The 21263-nt window shown below is 35.5% G+C and overlaps 1 protein-coding gene across 1 annotated transcript; it reads right to left on the bottom strand.

Annotated features, from left to right (window-relative positions):
* Window positions 1-3404: 3404 nt before the first annotated feature.
* On the bottom strand, window positions 3405-5129 carry LOC145073667 (uncharacterized). The gene is made up of 5 exons (XM_079020186.1): window positions 4974-5129; window positions 4660-4807; window positions 4317-4543; window positions 3967-4224; window positions 3405-3871 (listed from the first exon to the last, which is right to left on the bottom strand). The coding sequence occupies exons 1-5, from the start codon at window positions 5013-5015 to the stop codon at window positions 3560-3562; spliced, it is 987 nt and encodes a 328-aa protein (XP_078876312.1). The 5' UTR covers window positions 5016-5129; the 3' UTR covers window positions 3405-3559.
* Window positions 5130-21263: the final 16134 nt, after the last annotated feature.

The following is a 21263-nucleotide window of genomic DNA, read 5'->3' as shown; positions in this document are numbered from 1 at the left end:
TCGGTTCTTTCCTCTCGATTGGAACATCAGGTTCAACTAACGATTCTTCAGGAACATCTTTAGTTCCGCTTGTGCTGGGAATATCGAAACTGGAAGGTTTATTGATGGGTTCTGGTATGTATCGTCCTTTGACTCTCCATGTGGTTTTCTCAGACAATCCCACGGTCTCATCTGCATTATCAATGGGAGCAGACCAGAAATAGTCTTCACATCCCTCAGCGTTATCCTCGTCAACTATTATCCTTAATTCTGTTGTTTGTCTTTGAGTGACTCCAGTCACAACATAAACCTGATTTGGCACGGTCTGTACCTTTTGATAGACCAAAGATTTTTCTTTGAGTTTCGGTTTCTGTTCCTTTGACAGACGAGCAAACTCAACCGAATTTTCTGAAATAAGAGGTTTTTCGCTCTGGGTTTCATTTTTCACAAACTTAGAACAATCAACAACGTCCTCTACTGAGATTTCACTCATTTCACTCTCCGCATCAAATTTAGATGAATTATCTGAGTTTATTTTATTATCTTTAACAATTTTGGCATTTGACTCATCGAATGTTCGTATAGTTTCGGTTTTAATATTTAACCTGTCATTTTCATCTAAGATATCTTTTAACATACTTTTATGTTCCTTAGAATCGATGAAAGTTTCTATCTTATCTAAACCTAGCCTATACGACATGGATGTTTCTTCAGAGGATACTTCTGATTCACACTCTGCTATAACCTCATCTTCCTTAAATTCAAGGAAGGGCAAAATCATTTTATGTATTTTCTTTCCAATTTCACAATTTAGATGTAATTGAGAAATATTAGTATAAAGACGCTTAGCAATTAAACAGAAAACATTTCTTTGTTTTAACAATTTTAAATTGTCTCTTAGCAAATAAATACTCTCATCCTTAGCCCTAACTAACTCTGCTTGCTTCTGCTCAATCCAGATCCTCCTCTCCTCACTTTTTGAAGACACCTTGCCGAGTTGGTCAGTTAGGTTAGAGTTTGCTAAGCGGGTTTGCATGAGGCTACTACTTAGGTTGGAAAATTTAGAGTTTAGTTCATTTAATTCTTCTAGATATTCGGTTTTGGGAATTTTAAGAGATTCAAGGATAGAATGTACCTTTTTGATCAATCGATCGCAGTCGTTGATCTTCTCACTCACCGGCTTGGCTGCAAAACACTTGTTTTCTGTCAGGTTCGGTTCTGTGTCTGCACTTTTGGTTGATGGACCATTAGTGACGATAAAGCATTTTCCACCAGAACCTTCATTCTTTGCCACAAGCGCCTTTCCATGAGTGCGTCTTCTAACCTCTTCGTCTTCAGAGTCTGTTGACCAGACTTCTACACTACCAAACTCATCTTCCCCTGCATTTTCATGTACAATTAGTGCATTCATCGAGCTGTTGGAAACCTTTTTCTTCTTGACTTCTTCTAGTTTACGCATGTAATACGCTTCATCATCTTCACCCTCTCTCTTCTCAGCCATCTTTCTTAACATGCAATCTTTGGCAAAGTGGTTCTTGCCGTGACAATAGTTGCAGTCGTATCCAGAGTCTCCTGCAAGCTTGTTTTCCTTTTTCTCTTCCACCTTTTGAGAAGAGACTTTCAGTTCATCTTTTGTTTTCTCATAACTATAACTTCTTTGCCAATTTCGGTTCTTATTGGTGGGAAATTTTCTTCTTGCGAATTTCTTTGGATTTGTTATCATTAAAGCATACTCCTCACTTGTAACTTGTAAGATCACATTCTGACATGTCTGACTCTTCTTCTTCCTCAACAACACTTTTTCCTTTAGAGACAAGAGCCATCGATCTCATGCCAGAGACCACTTTCACCTCCTTAGTTACAACACTTTCATGTGACTTTAGTATCCCAACTAGTTTCGCCAGTGAGTAGGATTTGAACTGTTCATGCGCCTTCACAGTGGAAACTACAGTCATCCATTCTGGTCTGAGCCCGTTCATGAATGTAACTTTCTGCTCGATCAGCTTCCTCTCAATTCCATGCTTGATCATCTTACTTAAAAGATGATTGAACCGATCAAAGGTCTGAATAAGCTTCTCTTCAGGTTTCTGTTCAAAAACTCCAAATTCTGACAGCAACAGAGTTTGAATGGAGTGTTCCAGATCTTCATCAGTTGAGTAAAGTTCCTTCAACCTATCCCAGATCTCCTTAGCAGTTGTGCATGAGCCTACAAGCCGAAAAGTGTCAGATTGTAAGGCGAATCTTATCATTCGCATGGCTTTAACATTACACAGGATCTTGTCCTTCTCATCTTGTGGCATCTTCTGAACATCTGTCACCAACTTGTTGTAATCCTTCGGTGTCTTGACGATCGTGTTTGTTTCTGAATGCACAAACGGTCCAAGAATGATAGCTTCCCAGATGAGATAGCCATTATCTTCAGATCCAACCACGTAATCTTCAAAGTGATGAGCCCATACTTCGTAGTCTTGAGTGTAGAGTATGGGAACTCTAGTTGTAGATCCGATGCTGTTTGAGATGTTAATTGGGTTTGTATGCGTATCGTCGTGAGACATGGTGAGCTGCTAGAATCTTACCTGTAAACTTGAGATTAGGGTTTTATCAAAAACTGAGTAGTCGTCGTTAAGAAGACGACGACTTCGATAAAAGCGGAAACCCTAAAGATTTGTGAATACAGAAGTAAAGTGTATTGATCACACAATCTCCTGCTCTGATACCAATTGTTAGAACAATGTTCTATCAGGATCGTATGATTCTAAGCAAAATATAAATAAGAACGTAATGAAGAACACAAGTATTGCACTGAATATGTCGAATGATTAATGCAAAGATACCCCAGAAGAGCTTGATAAAAAACTTCAATCTGTAGAGGTATTATAGGGTTACAAGAATCAACGTAATCGACTATTCTCTATTATACACATACATGCATGCATATATTTATATTAAAACCCTAACAACTTATCTAGATAAAAGGAAACTATTCTAGATAACTACGAATGGACAAGCCCAACCTGATTACAAAACCAAAAGGCCCAAGACGCAACACTAAAATACTTAACAAGATTAAATCATTAATGCATGTGTATTAGGATCATCATATTTATGTGATTGTAAGAGAGTAACTAGGATCATTGGAAATAATTTGGAAAAATTTAGAAGTGATTAGAGTGGAGTCGAGTGGCAAACAAAAACTTCACATACCAGATCCTTACATGATTGTAAGAGAGTAACTAGGATTTAACGTTTATTTAACATTTTAAAATCACGTAAGTCTTTGATCAAACCAGCCTTACGCAAACATATATATTGCACGAGAAACTCAAAATACAAAAAATTAAAACAAGATCTTAATTAAACTTTCGAATAATAATATAAGTGTGCAAAACTAGACTCTTAGGTCTTAATCGCATAAACAAACATAATTCCATGATCCAATAGCTTTATTTAGGTCTTAAACTCTTTATATTACTACCAAATTTAAAACTTTAAAAGTACAAATACAAAATGACAACATAACACAACCACATACCCTACCAATACAACAAACATGTATAAAACCAACTACACTACGAATTGCTTAAGCGTCGGGTATCAACACAATAGACCCGGTTGTTTTCCGATTCTCAAGGTCAAAATGGGCTTGACCCGCTTGCGACAAAGGGTACTTATGATTTACACGAACACGTAAAACACCCTTTTCGACATTAGAGAAAACCTCTTCTGATGCTGCAAGAAGATCTTCTCTTTTTTCTGTATAAAGCATCACAGATGGAATCGTGAAATACAAAGACTTTTGGGCAACCAGTTTGAAACTTAACGGGTCGGCTGAACCCGATGGTCCACCGAGTGAAATCAAGAATCCACGAAATTTCAAGCACGCAGCAGATCCCTTCAAAAAATTATGAACAAAAGATTCATTCATTTGTTTCTAACGAAACAAACAAGAATACAAGATCATTGAAAATGGTGTTTTGAAAGTTTTACCTCAAATGTTTCTTTACCAATTCCATCATAAACTACTTCAACACCTTCTCCTGAAGTAATCTCCATAACTCGATCCACGAAGTTTTCTTCTTTGTAAACAATCACATGGTGACATCCATTTTCCTTAGCTTGCACTGCCTTCGTTTTGTTTGAAACAGTTCCGATGACAGTCGCACCAAGTGCGTTCGCCCATTGACACAGCAACGATCCGAGTCCACCGGCGGCGGCATGGACAATAACCGTGTGCCCTGGTTCTACCTGTTTCCAAAATCAAATTCATATCATCGATCTCGATGTGTTTCGTTAATCGGCATCCATGGATTCCGATCTGAAAGGAAAATTTCAATTACCTTAAAGCACCGGCGAACCAGAACTTCGGCGGTTAATCCCTTGAAGAGAACAGAAGCGGCAACGATTGGATCAATTGAAGGTGGAACTTGTACAGCTCTATCTGCCGGAAGTATCTGTTCTTCAGCGTAAGCGGAGACAGGGTAGCCGGCGTAAGCGACAATATCTCCGATTTTGCAGGTGTTGACTCCGGGACCGATTGCTGTTACAACTCCGGCAGCCTCCATACCTTCAGATTAATCGTAGATTTAGGAACGCCGAACACATATTTGATTGGTAATCGATGAAATACTTCAAATGGATTGCAATAAAGTATGAGAAAAGAGAAGGCATTAAAACAAACACCTGGTGTGAATGGCAATGGAGGAGATAAACCAGGGACTAAACCTTTACGCATGTAAACATCCAAAAAGTTTATCCCAATCGCCTTGTTTTTCACTTTGATTTCTCCGTCTTTCGGTTCGCCTATATTCAAATCCTCCCATTTCATCACCTGTGACAACGATTACATTGAGAAACAAACGAGATTACTTTCATTGAACATCAAAATCGATTTGAAAAAAGGTAGAGCAAAACATCACTAGATTTAACGATTTAAAGACAAGTCTACGATATCTTCATCAAAACTGAAGTATAAACGTAAGGAAGTAGAAAATCACCTCAGGGCCACCAAATTCATGAATCCTAATTGCTTTAACCATTGTTGAATGTTGCTTGAATTGAAACTGAACAATTGTCAATCGACTATGGGTTAATGAATGGTGAAGTGTGGTTTTATAGGACTAAAAAGGTTGCTTCTAGATAAATCATGGCCTGTCCTGTTGATTCACATATATTTGCGCCAACCATTGAACGTGTTATATTTTTGTTATCAATTTTTTGTTGCGTTAACTTTCAATTTCCAGAAAATGCTAAAATCTAGTAATTTCTCTTAATATCAAATTATAATTATATAACTAACATATACTAGAAAATGCTAGTTCTATCTGATCAAAATTTTGTACTTTGAAAGTTAACTCACAACCTCTTAATAATGTCCACATAACTCGTTATGGGATTGAGCGACTTTATACATTAGACGATTGGACGTCATTTATGATTTTCATACCTTTCTTTTCCACTATGAGTTGGTTGGCTTTAGAAGATAAAAATAAAAGTAAAAAATAATAAATAAATAACTAGGTGTATTTATCAACTTTTGGAAATAAGCAGAAAAATTTATTTTTCTGTTAACTAAAATATATCTTTTATAGTACTAATAAAATATTTCTATGATACAAAAAAAAAAAAAAAAAAAAAAATTATACATGAACTCATACCTTATTTTTGTAGATAATACGGAGTATTTGGTCATGTATTTGGGTTACATTAATAGTAATTAGATCAAATGATCAAATCTTTATCATATAAACACAAAATATACTATACACTTAATTTTATGTTCGAGGTTTTACGTTATTACTAATATTTTAGAAATAATAGGTTTGACCGTTTAAGGGCATCCTCAATTGCATACTAACTTCTATTCTAAATTTACTTTTACACTAAAATCCATACTATAACATTAAACTTAATACTACTATTATAATGTTGATGAATAATATCACTAAAAATAATGTTATGCTATTTATCAATATTTAATCTATTAAAAATGAATAAAATAGAATATACTTAAAAAGAAAATTTAATGTTAAATATATAGTATAATAAATTGGAAAGAATTTCGCGTTAAACGTAAAAGATATTGTTAGAGATTGTAGAAATTTATTTTTTACAGTATAAAAAATAGCTCTGCAATACAAAGTAGTATAATTTACAAAATAATGAAAATATAGAAAAGCAAAAAGATAGATAGTGTGGATGTGGAGGCAACAAAAGCAATCCCAGTAAAAGAGACGTAATTGGATTCCCATTGGCAACCACGCCGGCCGGTGTCCATTGTCCCCTGCTCTCTTTTATCTTCTAGAATGTATTAGAATTTTAACTATAGTTTAAGATGTTTAAGATAATAAGATAAATGATATAAGATTGTTTTTGATGAATCAGATAAACTGAAGGTATTTATTATTGAGTCATAGCGTTTTATATTTACTTGAATCAGATAAATCGGTGTCTGGTTTTATTTGGGAGGCTTGCCGACAGAATAATGAAAGGTCGACGGTTCCAAACAACAAATATGTTTCCGTTTTTATTAAACTAGTTTTTTCTAGAGATACGACATAAAAACTGTAAATAAAATCTAATATCCGTAAAAATAAAATTTAATATGTTTTTTACAAACTAATCTCCTACTACTTATTACCACATATCCTCATTAATAAATGAAGGTTTTTTTGCCACATGTTAATCTTTCATGAGTTTTGACACTTGTCATTTTATGGTATTTTTGAAATAAATATTATCCACTTGTCAATTTTTGGTTTGTTTCAATTTTTAAAATTAAAATCATATACTTATATATATGTAAATTATTAAATATCATATATATGATATTAAATTGTAATAAATACATTTCTTTATTTCTTATTTTAAAGTTATACATTAAAACAATATTAAAAAAATATTTTTTGTTTACACTTTAATGTTTAATATTTTTTTTAAATCAACCCGTGTAATACACGGGGCTCACACCTAGTGTCTCATATGAGATTTCAACTCATTTGAAAGATCATTTTTACCGTTAGGTCAAAAGCTCTTTACTAAAATTTATCAATTATTACCATTTTATCTTGACTTTAATTTTATATTTGTTAATACTCCTTCCGTCCCAATATTATTTGTCCACAAATAAAAAACACTTATATTAAGAAAAACATTAATTACCACTAAATTTTATATAAGAAAATGACAGTTTTGTCCTTACTTTGCATTTAATGTTCCATTAAATGTTTAGTTGGTTAAGTAATAATAAGGAGAATATTTTAGTAAAAATGTTATTTATTTTTAGAAGTGAACTATTATTTTGAGACAAACAAAAAATGAAAGATGAACTATAATTTTGGGACGGAGGGAGTATTAAACTTTACAGACTTTAGACCATTTGGAATGCTTGTCACGAACCCATTCGTGGTCTACGTGGCCACTAACCACGAATGTGAACATCATCCCAGGTGTTTATGGTGATTAGTGGTGAAACATTTTCGTGGTCATTTGTGGTGGGGAACACGGACCACCATACACAATCAACCTCTCTCTCTCTCTCTCATTTAATTAAAATATATATTTTTTATTTTAATAAGAAAAAATACGAGAGATATAGTGGTGAGTATCCCAACCTTTTAGTGGTTGAATGAAGTGATGTGTTGGCACCCACCACTATAGTAGTTAGTGTTGGGTATTGTGGATGACATTATCCCATTTTGAAGACAAACGAGCCACCACTTCATATGGGACGTTGATCGGGATCTTTTGTTGTAATCAGTGGCGGAACTTCATTGGGGCCAGAGGGGGCCATGGCACCTCCTGCTTTTTTATATACATATACCTGAAATATATATATTTATAGACGTTCTTTTATTTTTTTTTTCATAATTTCTGTCCCTAAAGTCTCCAGATTATAATATATCGACAAATATACAGTTCAAAAAAATTATTTTCTTTAGTATTTAACTTCAAAAAAACAGAAAATCTATCATTATCTTGTTAGATATTAGGATAATAGATAAGGTAAATAAAGAAGTAGTTAGCAAGAACTCTAAAAATGACCGAAATATCAAAACAAATCCTAGTAAAAATAGGACATAAATTTATTAGGGAACCCAAAACTCTATAAGAAAACCTAAAAAATATTCAAATGTAGAACTTATCATCGGGAAAAAAAATCGTTGGAGTGTACACCACCACCAGACTTTTCATCAGATAATATCATCAACGCCTCCGGAGTGCACTATTTGTCTCTCTTCTCCGCCGTTTGCCGCACTGCAACACCGCCACCGATCTCCATGGTCAGTGCGCTTTTTTACATCTCCTCTCCCTCGTTCACCGATCTGCAACAACAACTAGCATCTTTTGTGTCTTGTGTGCTCTTCATCCCTCATCTCCACTGTATTTGTAAATTGTTTCTCTTTTTCTCTTTCTATCTTTTACCCTCTGTTCTTTCTCTCTGTTCTTTCTCTCAGTACAGTACAGTAATAATATAGTATAGTACAGTAATAATATAATATATTTGATATGATATAACGGTAGAAACTGGAATACCTTATGAGCTGTTAAAAGTATATCAAGATTGCAAAAAATGCTTTTTGCTATTTATTAGTTCTTATTTAATTAAACAAGAGAATCCTATAAAAATCTCATAAAAAATTTTGTTTATTAAAAATATATAATCAACAAAATTCCAATCATACACTACTAGATCCCTCTGTCCAACTGGATATGTAGAATAACTTTGTTTGTTTCAAATATTTTTTTTATATTTATTATTAGTGATTAATTTTACTATATGGTAAAGTTTTAGTTTCGGCCCATTCGTGTTCCGCCCCTGGTTGTCATGGGGCTGATATGGTAAGTAACATCAACGTTTTTTTTTTCATTTACCTAAAAATCAAGGCGCTTTGAAAAAGGAAAACAAGTTTTGAACCCCAGGACCTTCTACGTATAAAGCCAACATCTTACCATTAAGCGTTTTCAAACCATAACCTAAAGCATCCAACGACAAACCTTACCATTAAGTTGAAACAACTAGTGGTGGACACAGAATATTTTCGTAGGGGTGGCACTAAATTTTTTTTTTCAAATAAATCTATATTAGTAATGTCACTCGTGTTTTAAGCCATTGCACCCAATAGAAAAAACATTAAAAAAAATTAATTTTTTTTACACTACGTGCCGGCGTCGGAGCAGTGGCCCGAGACCCCTGGGGCACCACTAAGGTCCGCCACTAGAAACAACTTTGATGTATAAATTGATGAACATTAATATATAGTACGTATAATAATGGGAGACTTTAAATGATATTATTATTATTATTATTATTATTATTAATATTATTATTATTTGTAACATCCTAAAATTTAAGACCGGGTTCTTAAATTAATAAAGTAAATAAATGAAAAATGATTTATATAGTTAAATCATTAAGGGATACTCATATCATTAGTTGATATGAAGTTTGGAAGTTTAGAAGTGAAAATAATAACCTTTTTGAAGTTAAATGAGCAAAAGTGTCAAATTGGCAAAGTGAGTTGACCAAATGGTTAACTTAGTTAGTGGAAATGACTAAAAAAGTATATATTTGATGGAGAAGTGCTTTCTATGCCAAAACTTAAGTTAAAATCATAAATATTGAAGTTTGGTAGGTTTTAGCCAAAACAAGGAAACTTGGAGGACCAAATATGACAAATATGAAAATAAGAATGCATCCTCTCCGTTTCAGCCAAATATGAACGATGGGAGGAGAAGAGATGAAGTGAAATGGTGATTCAAGCTCAAGAGAAACCCTAGGAATCAATCTCAAGCCTTCTTGGTTCATTTGGTACAAGTTGTGAAGAAATCAAGTGGTTCAAGGTATACTTTCATCCTCCCTTAATGTAGAATTCGAGATTCATCTATGGATTGGGAGTTATGTATGATTTCATCTCATTTGAGGATTAGGGTTTTGGTTTCTAACCTCCCTTGAGTTGTTTTGATGATCCTGATCTCAATCTAATCATCTTATTGATAGATTTTAGGATTTGGGTGAAAACCCTCATGAACCCTAGAAATTCAAATCGGGGGTTTCATGTTTATATGTTAGATTGGAATGAATTTAATGACCTGGATGACGTTTAGAAGCAATAAATCCAATTGGAATGCTCAAACACATCTATGATGGGAGAATGTTGCATAAACATGGAATTTAGATGGTTTTAGGGAAATTATGATGAAACAATGGAATACTTTGAATATGAGCATTCGATGACTATATGATACTTATAAACATGATCTGATAATAATAACATTATTTGAATGCAAAAGCATGAGGACTTGAATGATGCTTAGTTGAATTTATGGAATATTTGACCATAAGGGCATCATGGGAAATCTATGCATAATGTAACACTTGAATCCTGGTAAGTTTCTCTTTTTCCCTTGGTGAGTTTATTTGTGCATTTTAGTCCTTGATTTGTATGTGGGACGTGCCACAAGGTACTCTTAGCGTACAAGCTGTAAAGCGAGTATGCGGGGCGTACCAAATGGTACGCTTAGCGTACTCATGCGAAGGCTTGGATGGGGTTCCGGGTGCGTACGCGAGGCGTACGCATGGCTTAATAAAAACCCTAATTTTCAAGTGTGGTGTTAGGCGTGTAAAACCCAACAAATGATAGGGGTACAATAGACTCCAAATACATTGCTTTAATGCACTAAAAAGTAGAACAAGGCAAGCAGGGTCGAACCACAAAGACACAGGACAAAAGTCTACACCTCTTTGCGCAAGGTACTTTGATCACAAGAATGGGGATTTGTTTGCAAAAGTGAAATAATAAAATAACAATATACTTTAAAAACATGCACAAAATGAAATAGATTTGTGAACAAGTTGTAAAAGTGTTTCCAGTTCTAGTTCTCAATGTTGTTGTTCAACTTGATTATGACTTGATGTAATTCAAGATTGCTATTCTAAGTTGGTACTGAAAGATATTAACACGCTCTAACACCTCTAGCTTGCCAAATTATCTAACCACAACACGCTCTTTGACTAGACCTAGCTTTACTAATTCAACCTAAACACGCTCTTAGATTGTATTAAAAAACTGCATTAAGTTTTGTACAAGCTTCCCAACAATGTTCATTTCTTATCATACGCTCAGAAGTGTGAAAACATGTGATATATGTTTTAAAATAAGAAAACTTATTGCTTGTTACCAAATATTAACTTAATATAACGATTAGGTGCCCTAAAAGTTAATTAACTACACAAAAATTCAATTCATGAAAGTGGCCAATCAAACATTAATCAAATTTAAGGGTTCTAGTTTAAACAAAAACATAATCACTAGAATAGAATCACAAATAAAACATCAAATCATATGCTTCAATTCAAGCAATCAACATGTTTTGAACAAGAACTAGAAACTAGGGTTTCTTAGCCACACATGGCTAAGAACAAATCAAACAATGTCACAACTAGGAATTCTGATACGTTGTAAACACTTAACAAAGAATGACATTGTAGCTAAAACATGTATGGTGTTTATTCAATGACAACAAAATTCCATAAAATACCCTATACAAACTTTCAAATAGTCAATAAAAGTTGGAAACCCTAAAAATATCGGTTTAAGTCCATTTTGGACTAGGATTTTCTTATTGGGCCTAATGGACCAATAAGCTTCCAATTTAACTATTTTGGGCTTAGAACTCTTAAATGGACCCTAATTGGACCCATTTGCATGAAACTTAACATTTTGGGCCTCATAAGCCTAGAATGGACTAGTTTATCTCTAATGGGCCGTACTGGGCCATAATAAATCTAATTAGCCCTAATGGCCCATAAAACTCATAGTTTGATTTATATTGGGCCGTGAACCATCTCCAAAGACCAATTGGGCCGAAAATCATCAAAATGGGCCCATAATATGGACTTAAGCACAAAAGGCCCAAGTTCTCTTCTCTCATCTCTCTTTCTCGGCCCAAGTGAAAAACAAAAAAAAATGAAAATCAAAGAGATAAGGAGGGTTAGCCACCTCCTTATTACATTGTGGATCTCCATGCAAAACCTCACATGCCTCCATGCACCATCCCTTCACCTCTCTCTCTTCTCCTTTCTTCTTCTTAATTCTCGGCTAAAGGGAAAAACACACACACACACACACAATTCACTTAAGCTTCTCTCAAGAACTCACAACAACTTCTTCACTTCTCCTTCAAAATTTTCGAGAGTTAGGGCTTTTCAAGAAGGTTATTCCACAATAATCATCATCATTGGTAAGTTATTGTTTAGATCCATAACCTAGTCTCTTTACTTCATTAAAACTTCTTCCTAACTCACACAATTTTCATGATCTACTCCTTAGAAGCTTCTTAAGTTCGAAATCAACCCAAGAAAGCTTGCTAGGGCCGAAAAATAGCATCAAACTCTTCCCTTTATTCTTTAAATCGAAAACAAAAAGCAAATCTGAGTTCATACCCCTCTCTTTTCGATTTTCCTAAGTTTTATGGGGGAGAATACAAGTAAAATGGGTAGATTTATGTGTATGTGTATGTTATGTGTGATTTCATATATTTATGTGGTAAATATGTAACAAAAATGAAAGAAATCTTGAGATCTATCGCTCTAGGAGGAAGATAAACATGATCTAAGATATATTACACTAAACAAGTCAAGAAAAATTACCCTCTAAGGTGATAATAAACATATTGCAACATAAAACTCATTTTTGGGCTTAATTTGTCAAATAAACAAAAGTTGAGTTGAAAGTTGTCATTCACGGTTTTCTTAAGGACTAAAAGAGTCAAAACAGTAAAAATAAATGTTTTTATGAATATCATACTCTTTAAAGGGCTAGAATTGTAATTTGTAGCTTAATGGGCCAATTTTTGGGCTTTTCGGCCTATTGAGCCAAAAATTGCGAAAAATATAATTTTCAAGGGATTTAAATGGTAAACTTCTCAAAACAGGGGGTAAAGGGGTAAACAAAACTAATTCAGGGGTTAAAATGATTTTTTTCCAAACAAGGATCAAAAATGTAAACTTTTTGGATTTTGGGCCAAAATTGTAAAAGTTGCGAAAAGTTTTGGCTTTAACTGAAAAACTCTTTACAGGAGGGGATGAAACTGCCAAAGAGTAAATTTTGAACTAAAAACATCACTTAAACAAGTCTATGGGTCAAAAATGTCAAGAAAATGGTTTAAGGGCCTAAAATGTCCTTTTTAAAAAAATAAGGGACTAAAATTGTCATTTTTATTAAAGGAGGCTGAAAAGGTCAAGCCAATATTTCGAACCAATTATTTTATTATTAAGATATTTGAGTCAAAAGTACCAAACTACGACTCATGAAAATAGAAAGATGAATATACGTATAATTCCAATATCGTTATAAACAACCAACCGGCCTCGTGCCAATATGAAATTAACAATCGTTCAATCAAACTTTCCAACAATTATACTATACCTAAAACAAGTAAATATTCAAATATTTGGGCTTGAAAGTCTCAAATCATGCTTATTGGGCCTTTGTGACCCATTAACATAACTTTTGAGCCCAACGATAAAAATAAACATTTATTGGGCCTCTTGTGACCCAATTACATGTTTAAGGGACCCTCAATGACTTTCAAGTGCTATTGGGCCCTCAGTGGCCCATTAGCATTACTAGTAAAGTCCAAATAAATCAAATTCGAAATGGGCCAACGTGTCCTTCGTATACCCAACAGCCTTAAATAATACACGTAATTAGCAGGACTTTGTAATCCTCTTCTTCTCGTTTGTTAGGCTTACCTTCAATTCAGTAAACAAATACAGGTCGTTAATCAATGGTAATCAAATTCAATTTGGATTCAGTGAGTAATAACGGGCGACACCTTTATGGGTCGTTTGTAGTCTGTAGTTATAATCAAAGTCTCCTGGAGGGAGAGCGAGAGTTTGTGTATAGATCTATACGGGGGTGACTCCCCCACACCTCAGTTGTTCGCTACAGTTAGACTCGGCCAATCTAGGGTGACAAAATCTTAAGATCAATTACGGCGTTCATTAGAATGCCAAGACAGACGAACTAGTCATTATCATGCATGGTTATAACGACTCACATAAATAAATCCAATACTATCCGAGTAATCAAGGAAAATCATGATCATTCGTTGAAATGGCATAACAATTTGAAACAATTATATTATATTATGTTATCGGAAAACGTTGGGTTTTTCGAGGAGATCAACACCATTCGCTCGTACTTTTCAATAACTATCATGCAAAACTTCTCATTTATACGCGCTTTGGAATCACTCACGTACAAAACTATGGATCTTCACACTTTGGTATAAACAATTGTCTTTTTAGAAAATATCGGATTTTCTGGGTTTTATAAACTATACAAACATTTTCAAAACAACCATGCTTATGAACTCACCAACATTCCATACGTTGACGTTTTTCATGATAACTTGTATTCTCATGTAACAGGTAAGCTGAGGAGTAGTACCAAGTATGTTAGGGTGTTATGCTTTTGAAAACTTTCAAACAATTTATGATATGAATATGTAATATTTAGACAATGTATTTGATGTGAACAATGTCAGTTGTAATGTATTGATGCATGGTGAAGTTTATGTTATGTTTCATGTATATTCATTGTGATGATATTCAATTTGAGTCACGCGAGCCCTCGGACGTTTCCGCCATCTGGTTCGGGGGTGTGACAAACAAGAATAAAGATGAAATTGAAATGTTTAATGCTTACTAAAATGAAATCAAAAGTGTTAGCAATGATTAGGTCTTTTCGAAAGCTCCAAGAAATCTCTTAGAATCGCCCAAGATCGCCCCAAACTACAAACCGTCTACCTTAAAAAAAATGACGTCTCCTCCTGTTTTAATTAATGTTCACGTGCATGCCATGAGGCCATGCGTTTTTGGCATGGTCATGCCTTTTGTCCATGTGTTTTTGGCATGAACATTTGTCTTGACCATGTGTTTTTGGCATGGCCCATGCTTTTTGCTAAAACACAAATAAGTCTTCACTGTTGGCTCCATCTTCGGTCAAACTTCACCACGAGTCATGTTGCTTAACTATGAGATGATAAAGGACAAACACGACCTATATCGGTGCGACAAGAACCGCGTTTCAAATATAGTCCTTTGCTATGATAACAATGTAACACTGACTTAGGTTATGTATTCTTGCTTTCCTCCATGGAATGGCCGGTTCATCTTCTTTTCATTCTCCAAAGCTCCATGCTCCAAGTTCCATGCTTCCAAGCTCCAAGCTCCACACTCTATAATGTCTGCAAAATAAACCAAAAAAATAGTGAAATACCATACATTATTAATGAAACATGCAGTTGCCCAAATAATTAACTAAATGCAAGAATTATTAAGTAGAATGCTATGAAAGGACGGAAATAAACATGCAAAATAGGTGCATAAAATGCACCTATCATGTGGACACTATATAAACATCATTATGGACCATGAAACCCTTATTTTCTCAGCCTCCTCTGTCCTCTTAGCCCTATACTCGAAACCCTAAGCCTTTCTCTTGCATTTTGAGCTTATAGTGTCCATTTTGGTATGTTTTGATCAATATTCAATAAGTAGAAGCTTGGTGCAAGGTGGTGGATCAAGGAAAAGCTTGTGGATCTCGACCTTTTGCTTCATTTCCCGCTTATTTGAGGTAAAAAGCTATGAACTTAATCAATGTTAGTTTAGATCTCTTATGTTTGAGTTTTTGTCCCTTTTTGGCCCATAAATGAGATCTAGTGGTTTGATACCACTCCAGGTGCTTTGAGTTGCCACTCTCGGTGTTTCTGAGGTTCTAGATGCATAAAGTTGTCACCTTTAAGGGTTAGATCCATCCATGCATGAGTTTATGCCATTTTTGTGAAAGTATAATGCTATATCTTGAAGTTGGGATCTTTTGGTGCATGCAAAGCCACCAAGTCAGTGACTTTATAGTTCTAGATGTCTTTTAGGGCTTAGATCTGTGTTTTGGGCTTTTGTTCTTAAGCATTAAGAGCTTAAGAATGATTTTTGGCTTAATGGCTTCGTACGTTGTGCGTATAAGTCCGTATGCACGACTTGTACACACAACGTACAACCCAGGTTGCATGTACGCTTAACATACAACTGAGTATGCCCCACGTACTTAGTTTGTTGGGCTTCGTATATTTTGGGACTCGGTTGGGTCACTTCTTTGGACCTTGTTGATTTGGGCCTAAATAGGCCATCTGGAATCAAGCTTTTGGACTAAGTAAAATTATTTGGCTTTTAGATAAGGCCATAAAGGGTTTGGGCCCAATTTGGAAAATTGGGCCATAAATGGGCCATGCATGAGTATTTGGTTTTGGGCCTTTTAGATTGTGGATTTGGGCCTTAGTATTGGATCACACTTGGTCAGGGGTAAAATGGTTATTTTACCCTAATTATGGATTGTTGGATATAGATTGGAACTCAAGTGTTGATTGCGTGTTATTTTGTACTAATAGCTCGGGGAATCGTCAGGACAACAGCTAGGGATCTTCAGTGAGATTCAACATTTGAGGTGAGTTTCCTCACCATGTATAACTGGTCGAAGGCACCAATGCAGACCCATGATCTGACTTGTTAGAATACTCATTGTCTATGTGACACTAGTATGTATATGTTTTTGTATGCTTTCTGGGCGGGGCCCGATGATGATCCTGTATGCTATTAGTTGTTATGTGTTATGATTTGTATGTGGAAGGGGCCCGTTATCCGAGTTAGGGCAGGGCCCATTATACTCGTTGGGTGGGGCCCATTATCCGAGTTAGGTCGGGGCCCGTTATACTCATTGGGCGGGGCCCATTATGCGAGTTAGGGAGAGGCCCGTTATATGCTATGTATGTATGGTATACGGTATCTTGGGGAACTCACTAAGCTTTCTGCTTACGATTTTAAGTTTATGTTTCAGGTGCTTCCGGTTCCAAATGGAAGATCTCAGGTTGACTGCATCGCACACACCATTTGGATTATGTATTCGAGATTTCACTTTGATTTTTATGATGTTTGATACACTTATTTTATTTGGGATGTATGGATAATGTTGGAATATTGTTTTTACTTAAATTAAAAATGAAAATTTTGGATCATATTTTTGGGACGTTACACATAACTACATGGTGATTGACATCTAAGAAGTGAATGACATTCATGAACATGAATTGACACTCTAGAGATAATATTAGAGCACAAACATGAAGGGATGCTAGTAAGGTTCTAGCTCTAGTGAATGTTTTGGCCAAAAGGATAATTTGGGAACATGGAATGGAATTGAGGATTCACAGTCAAATTACATGTGACATCCCATTTTCACGACCAGAAAAGACCAATTTTGTTTATGCTTTATAAAAATCAGAGTACTTTTAATAAAAATGTTGCAGAATTTGTTCCCAGAAAAACATGATAAATACGTTATCAAAACATTTTCGAAGAAATGTATTTTTATTCATTTAAAACATTTGGGATGTCATCGTCAATATAGAAACATAAGCATAAACAAAACTTACATTCATTTACACTAGTGATCTACATCTCTTTTAAACCTCTCAGTGCAAAGTAGCTTCGTATCGACACCTGTGATACAAATAAGCTGGAGTGGGTCAGGTTGGGAAACCTGGTGAGTACATAGGGTTTTCAACCCACAATAATATAATTATTATATTTAAACATCAAACAATCAACCCGATTACCCATCCCCGTTATCTTCTTTAATATTCCTTAAAGAATTATCTTAAGGGTCATCTCCTATATCATATTTACCTCTCATCTTTTTACCTCACATTTCCTTATATGCTCGTTCCTAAGGCATGAATAAGTAGTTACAACGTCGCCTGAACTCGTAATTCATAGTAAGGGTTAGAGTATCATCACATGAATATACAGTCACAACATCACCTGGACTCGTAATTCATCACCTACAAGTTATAAGTCTGTTTGTGTTTCCACGGGTTGTCTAAATAGTCCGTGGTCGCCATGTATACTTTGGTAGATGACTACGTCTCCATATTACCGGACAAGGTTTTGGTATCCTACATCATCGATTCATCATCACTTATCTATCCTCACCTAACTGTCATTACCTTCCTATCATCACCTATCTCTCATCATTTTATTTCATCACACACCAACTATTTCATCTACCCATGTTTTATCCCAACATATTTGTAGATATAAAATACATATACAGTTTAAATCATTTAAAGCGTGTATAAAAATCTTTCACCCAGCATAGACAAATATTTAGATAGTATGCACACATAGCACGTAGTTTATATAAAATACTTCATATCTATGTGTAAGATGAAGGTAATTATGCACTCACCTGATTAGGTGGTGACTCGGCACTCGGACAACGCTTCGTTACTCTTAAAATAATTTTCCCTCGACAAAACCTAGTATAAAAACCACTAGGGTTTAGTCTGATGTTAACCACGACTAATTAATAGTCTAACTATTATTATTATTATTATATAAGTGTGGCACAATACTTTTCACCCACTGTATACAGACGAGGCCAGACATAGAACACCGGAGGGCATGATCATTTCGGCATAAAAGCACTTATGAATCCAACAACCCAACCGAAACCCCTGTACCGCGAGTGGTTAAAAAGATATTATAACGACGCTTAAATAACCCATAATAATAGCCTAAATAATTATTACAAGTTCCTAATAACGATACTATATTAAAACATAAGGTATACTAGAGGTAGGGTAGGTATAGCTCACTTACAACGGGTTTCCTTGGAAACAGGGCTCCGTCGGAGCAGATTTTCTGAGCCGAAGGCTCTTCTTTTCGGAGCCGTCAGCCCGTCAGGCACTCCGGGGCTTCCGCCTCGTGCTAGGGGGTTCCCTAGGCTTTTTGAGGGGTTTTGGGAGATTTAGAGAGAGTTTCTAGAGAGAGAAAGAAGGGTTGAAAGTGTGAGGTTGAGGGTTGCCCCGATACCTCTATTTATAGTGCTCCTAGAGCATCACCATGTTGTGGTGACCTTCACCATGTCATGGTGTTGCGTAGGCTCCAAGGCGTCGCCTGGTGCTGACACGTGGCGACACACACAGGGTGGAAATCAGCCGATTTTCAAAAATTCATAAATTTTGCATACGAACTCCGTTTTCGACGTTTTTTTTCACGCGTAGGTAAAAACAAGATCTAAAACTTTCCTTTAGACTCTGTTGGCTAGTTCTTGGCCGGTCTTAAATTTAATAGTAGGAGGAGATTAGATTGTTAAGTGACTGTGGAGAATTCGTAACTCCTTCATACGGACTCCGTTTTCGTCTGTCTTTTTACCGTTGAGTTCCTATTAAGGAGATATTCAACTCTCATTTAGGTCGTGTAAGCCAAAAATGCTCGAACTAAAATTCGAGTTTCGGGTCGTGCACTGCTAAGCCAAATCTTAGAAAATTCATAACTTTCTCATACGAAGTCAGATTTGGGTGTTCTTTTTATGGACGCTCTCGGTTTAACATATACTATGACTTTCATTTAGATTACTAAGGCTACAAATTTCTCTATCGTAAGTTCACTATTTACGCTTCCCAGAGTCGTGTCGGTTTTGCCGTAAAACTTCGACGGACCATAACTTCTTCGTTATAACTCGGATTTCGGCGTTCTTTATATGTATGGAAACCTTGAGACTTATTCTACAACTTTGTTAAGACTATTTATTCTAAATAATCTTTTGCCAAAAAGTCATTTTCGACACTTATTGCCTCTAAATTGACTAGCCCGGATCTACGGGCGTTACATTAGATATTTACATTGAGTTTTAGTATGGGTTCATGTACTTGACAACATTCATTTGAGTGTTCAATAAGTTGAGAACAAGCTTTGTAAGTTTTAGAATACCCAATTGATCAATGGAAAAGTTAAACCTTCTTATGGAATTCGAGGATTTATATGATCTTAAAGGTTTCAATGAACACTTAATAGACGAACTGGAGTGTTTTAAGATGATAAAACACCTTCTAAACATGTGTGAGAACCTAAGCAAATGATACAAAGTGACTGGGAAAAGGGTCTTCAAGAACTATGCAAAGTAAGGTGTTATATTAAGAAATTCGATAATTATGTGTGTACAGACCTCATTCCATGATCGTGGAATGGCAAGGCCAACTATTCCACGGGTGTGGACTGCCCTGATTAACATCATATAATTTTTTTCGTAACTTTTGCATACAGACTCAGATTTACATGCGGTTTTCGCCTATGTTCATATTTTTGCATAGGGAATGAGATGAAACAATAAAATTTAGTAACGGTACCTTTCAGGGGTATTTTGGTCATTTTAATGACTTGTGTCCATGTGTAATGACCATAAAATTCGGGCTAAATTAAAACATTTTAATTCATTCAAAAACCATTAAGTTCATACATTTGTTGTCAAAATAGTTTACACATTAGAGTATCCTCCAGAACCATATCACATAAATCATAAAGCATGAGGAGCGGTACGATTACGCCTTTGCCTTGCCACGATCTCCTGAAGTACCTGAAACAAAACACTGAACTGTAAGTCCGAAAGCTTATTGAGTTACCCCCAAGATACCAACCACATATAACCACACTCATATCATATCACAATACAAAACAGCCATGCACATCGGGTCTACTGTGTGACTGGTCCGCCCGCACAGGGCCTTCAGTCCACCTGGTCCACCCTCCGAGTCTAGCCATGTACATCGAGTCTACAGTGTGATTGGTCCGCCCGCACCGGGCCTTCAATCCACTTGGTCCACTCTCTGAGTCTACAGTATGACTGGTCCGCCCACACCGGGCCTTTAGTCGTGGAACGCCCGTAGATCCGGGCTAGTCAATTTAGAGATAATAGGGGTCGAAAACGACTTTTCGACAAAAGATTATTTAGAATAAATAATCTTAACTAAGTTGTAGAATATTTCTCAAGGGTTTCGTACATATAAAGAGCGCTCGGTATCCGAGTTATAACGAAGAAGCTATGACCCGTCGAAGTTTAGCGACGGAACTGGCACGGCACCGAGAAATATTAGACTAAAATCTAGTGGTAATAATACTAGGTTTTGTCGAAGGAAATTATTTTAAAGTAAACGAAGCGATGTCCGAGTACCGAGTCACCACCTTCTCAGGTGAGTGCATAGTTACTTTCATCTTACACATAGATATGAAGTATTTTATATAAATTACGTGCTATGTGTGCTTATTATCTGAATACTTGCTGTCTATGCTGGATGAACGATTTTATACATGTTTTAAATGATTTAAACTGTATATGTATTATATCTACGATAATGTTGGGGTAAAACATGGGTAGATGTAATAG

Source organism: Lactuca serriola, chromosome 9 (genome assembly GCF_051521515.1).
Source record: "Lactuca serriola cultivar US96UC23 chromosome 9, Lser_US96UC23_V15, whole genome shotgun sequence".
Lineage (NCBI taxonomy): Eukaryota > Viridiplantae > Streptophyta > Magnoliopsida > Asterales > Asteraceae > Lactuca > Lactuca serriola.
The sequence above is the reverse complement of the archived record's forward strand: the minus strand, read 5'-3'. Positions and strand labels throughout refer to the sequence as shown.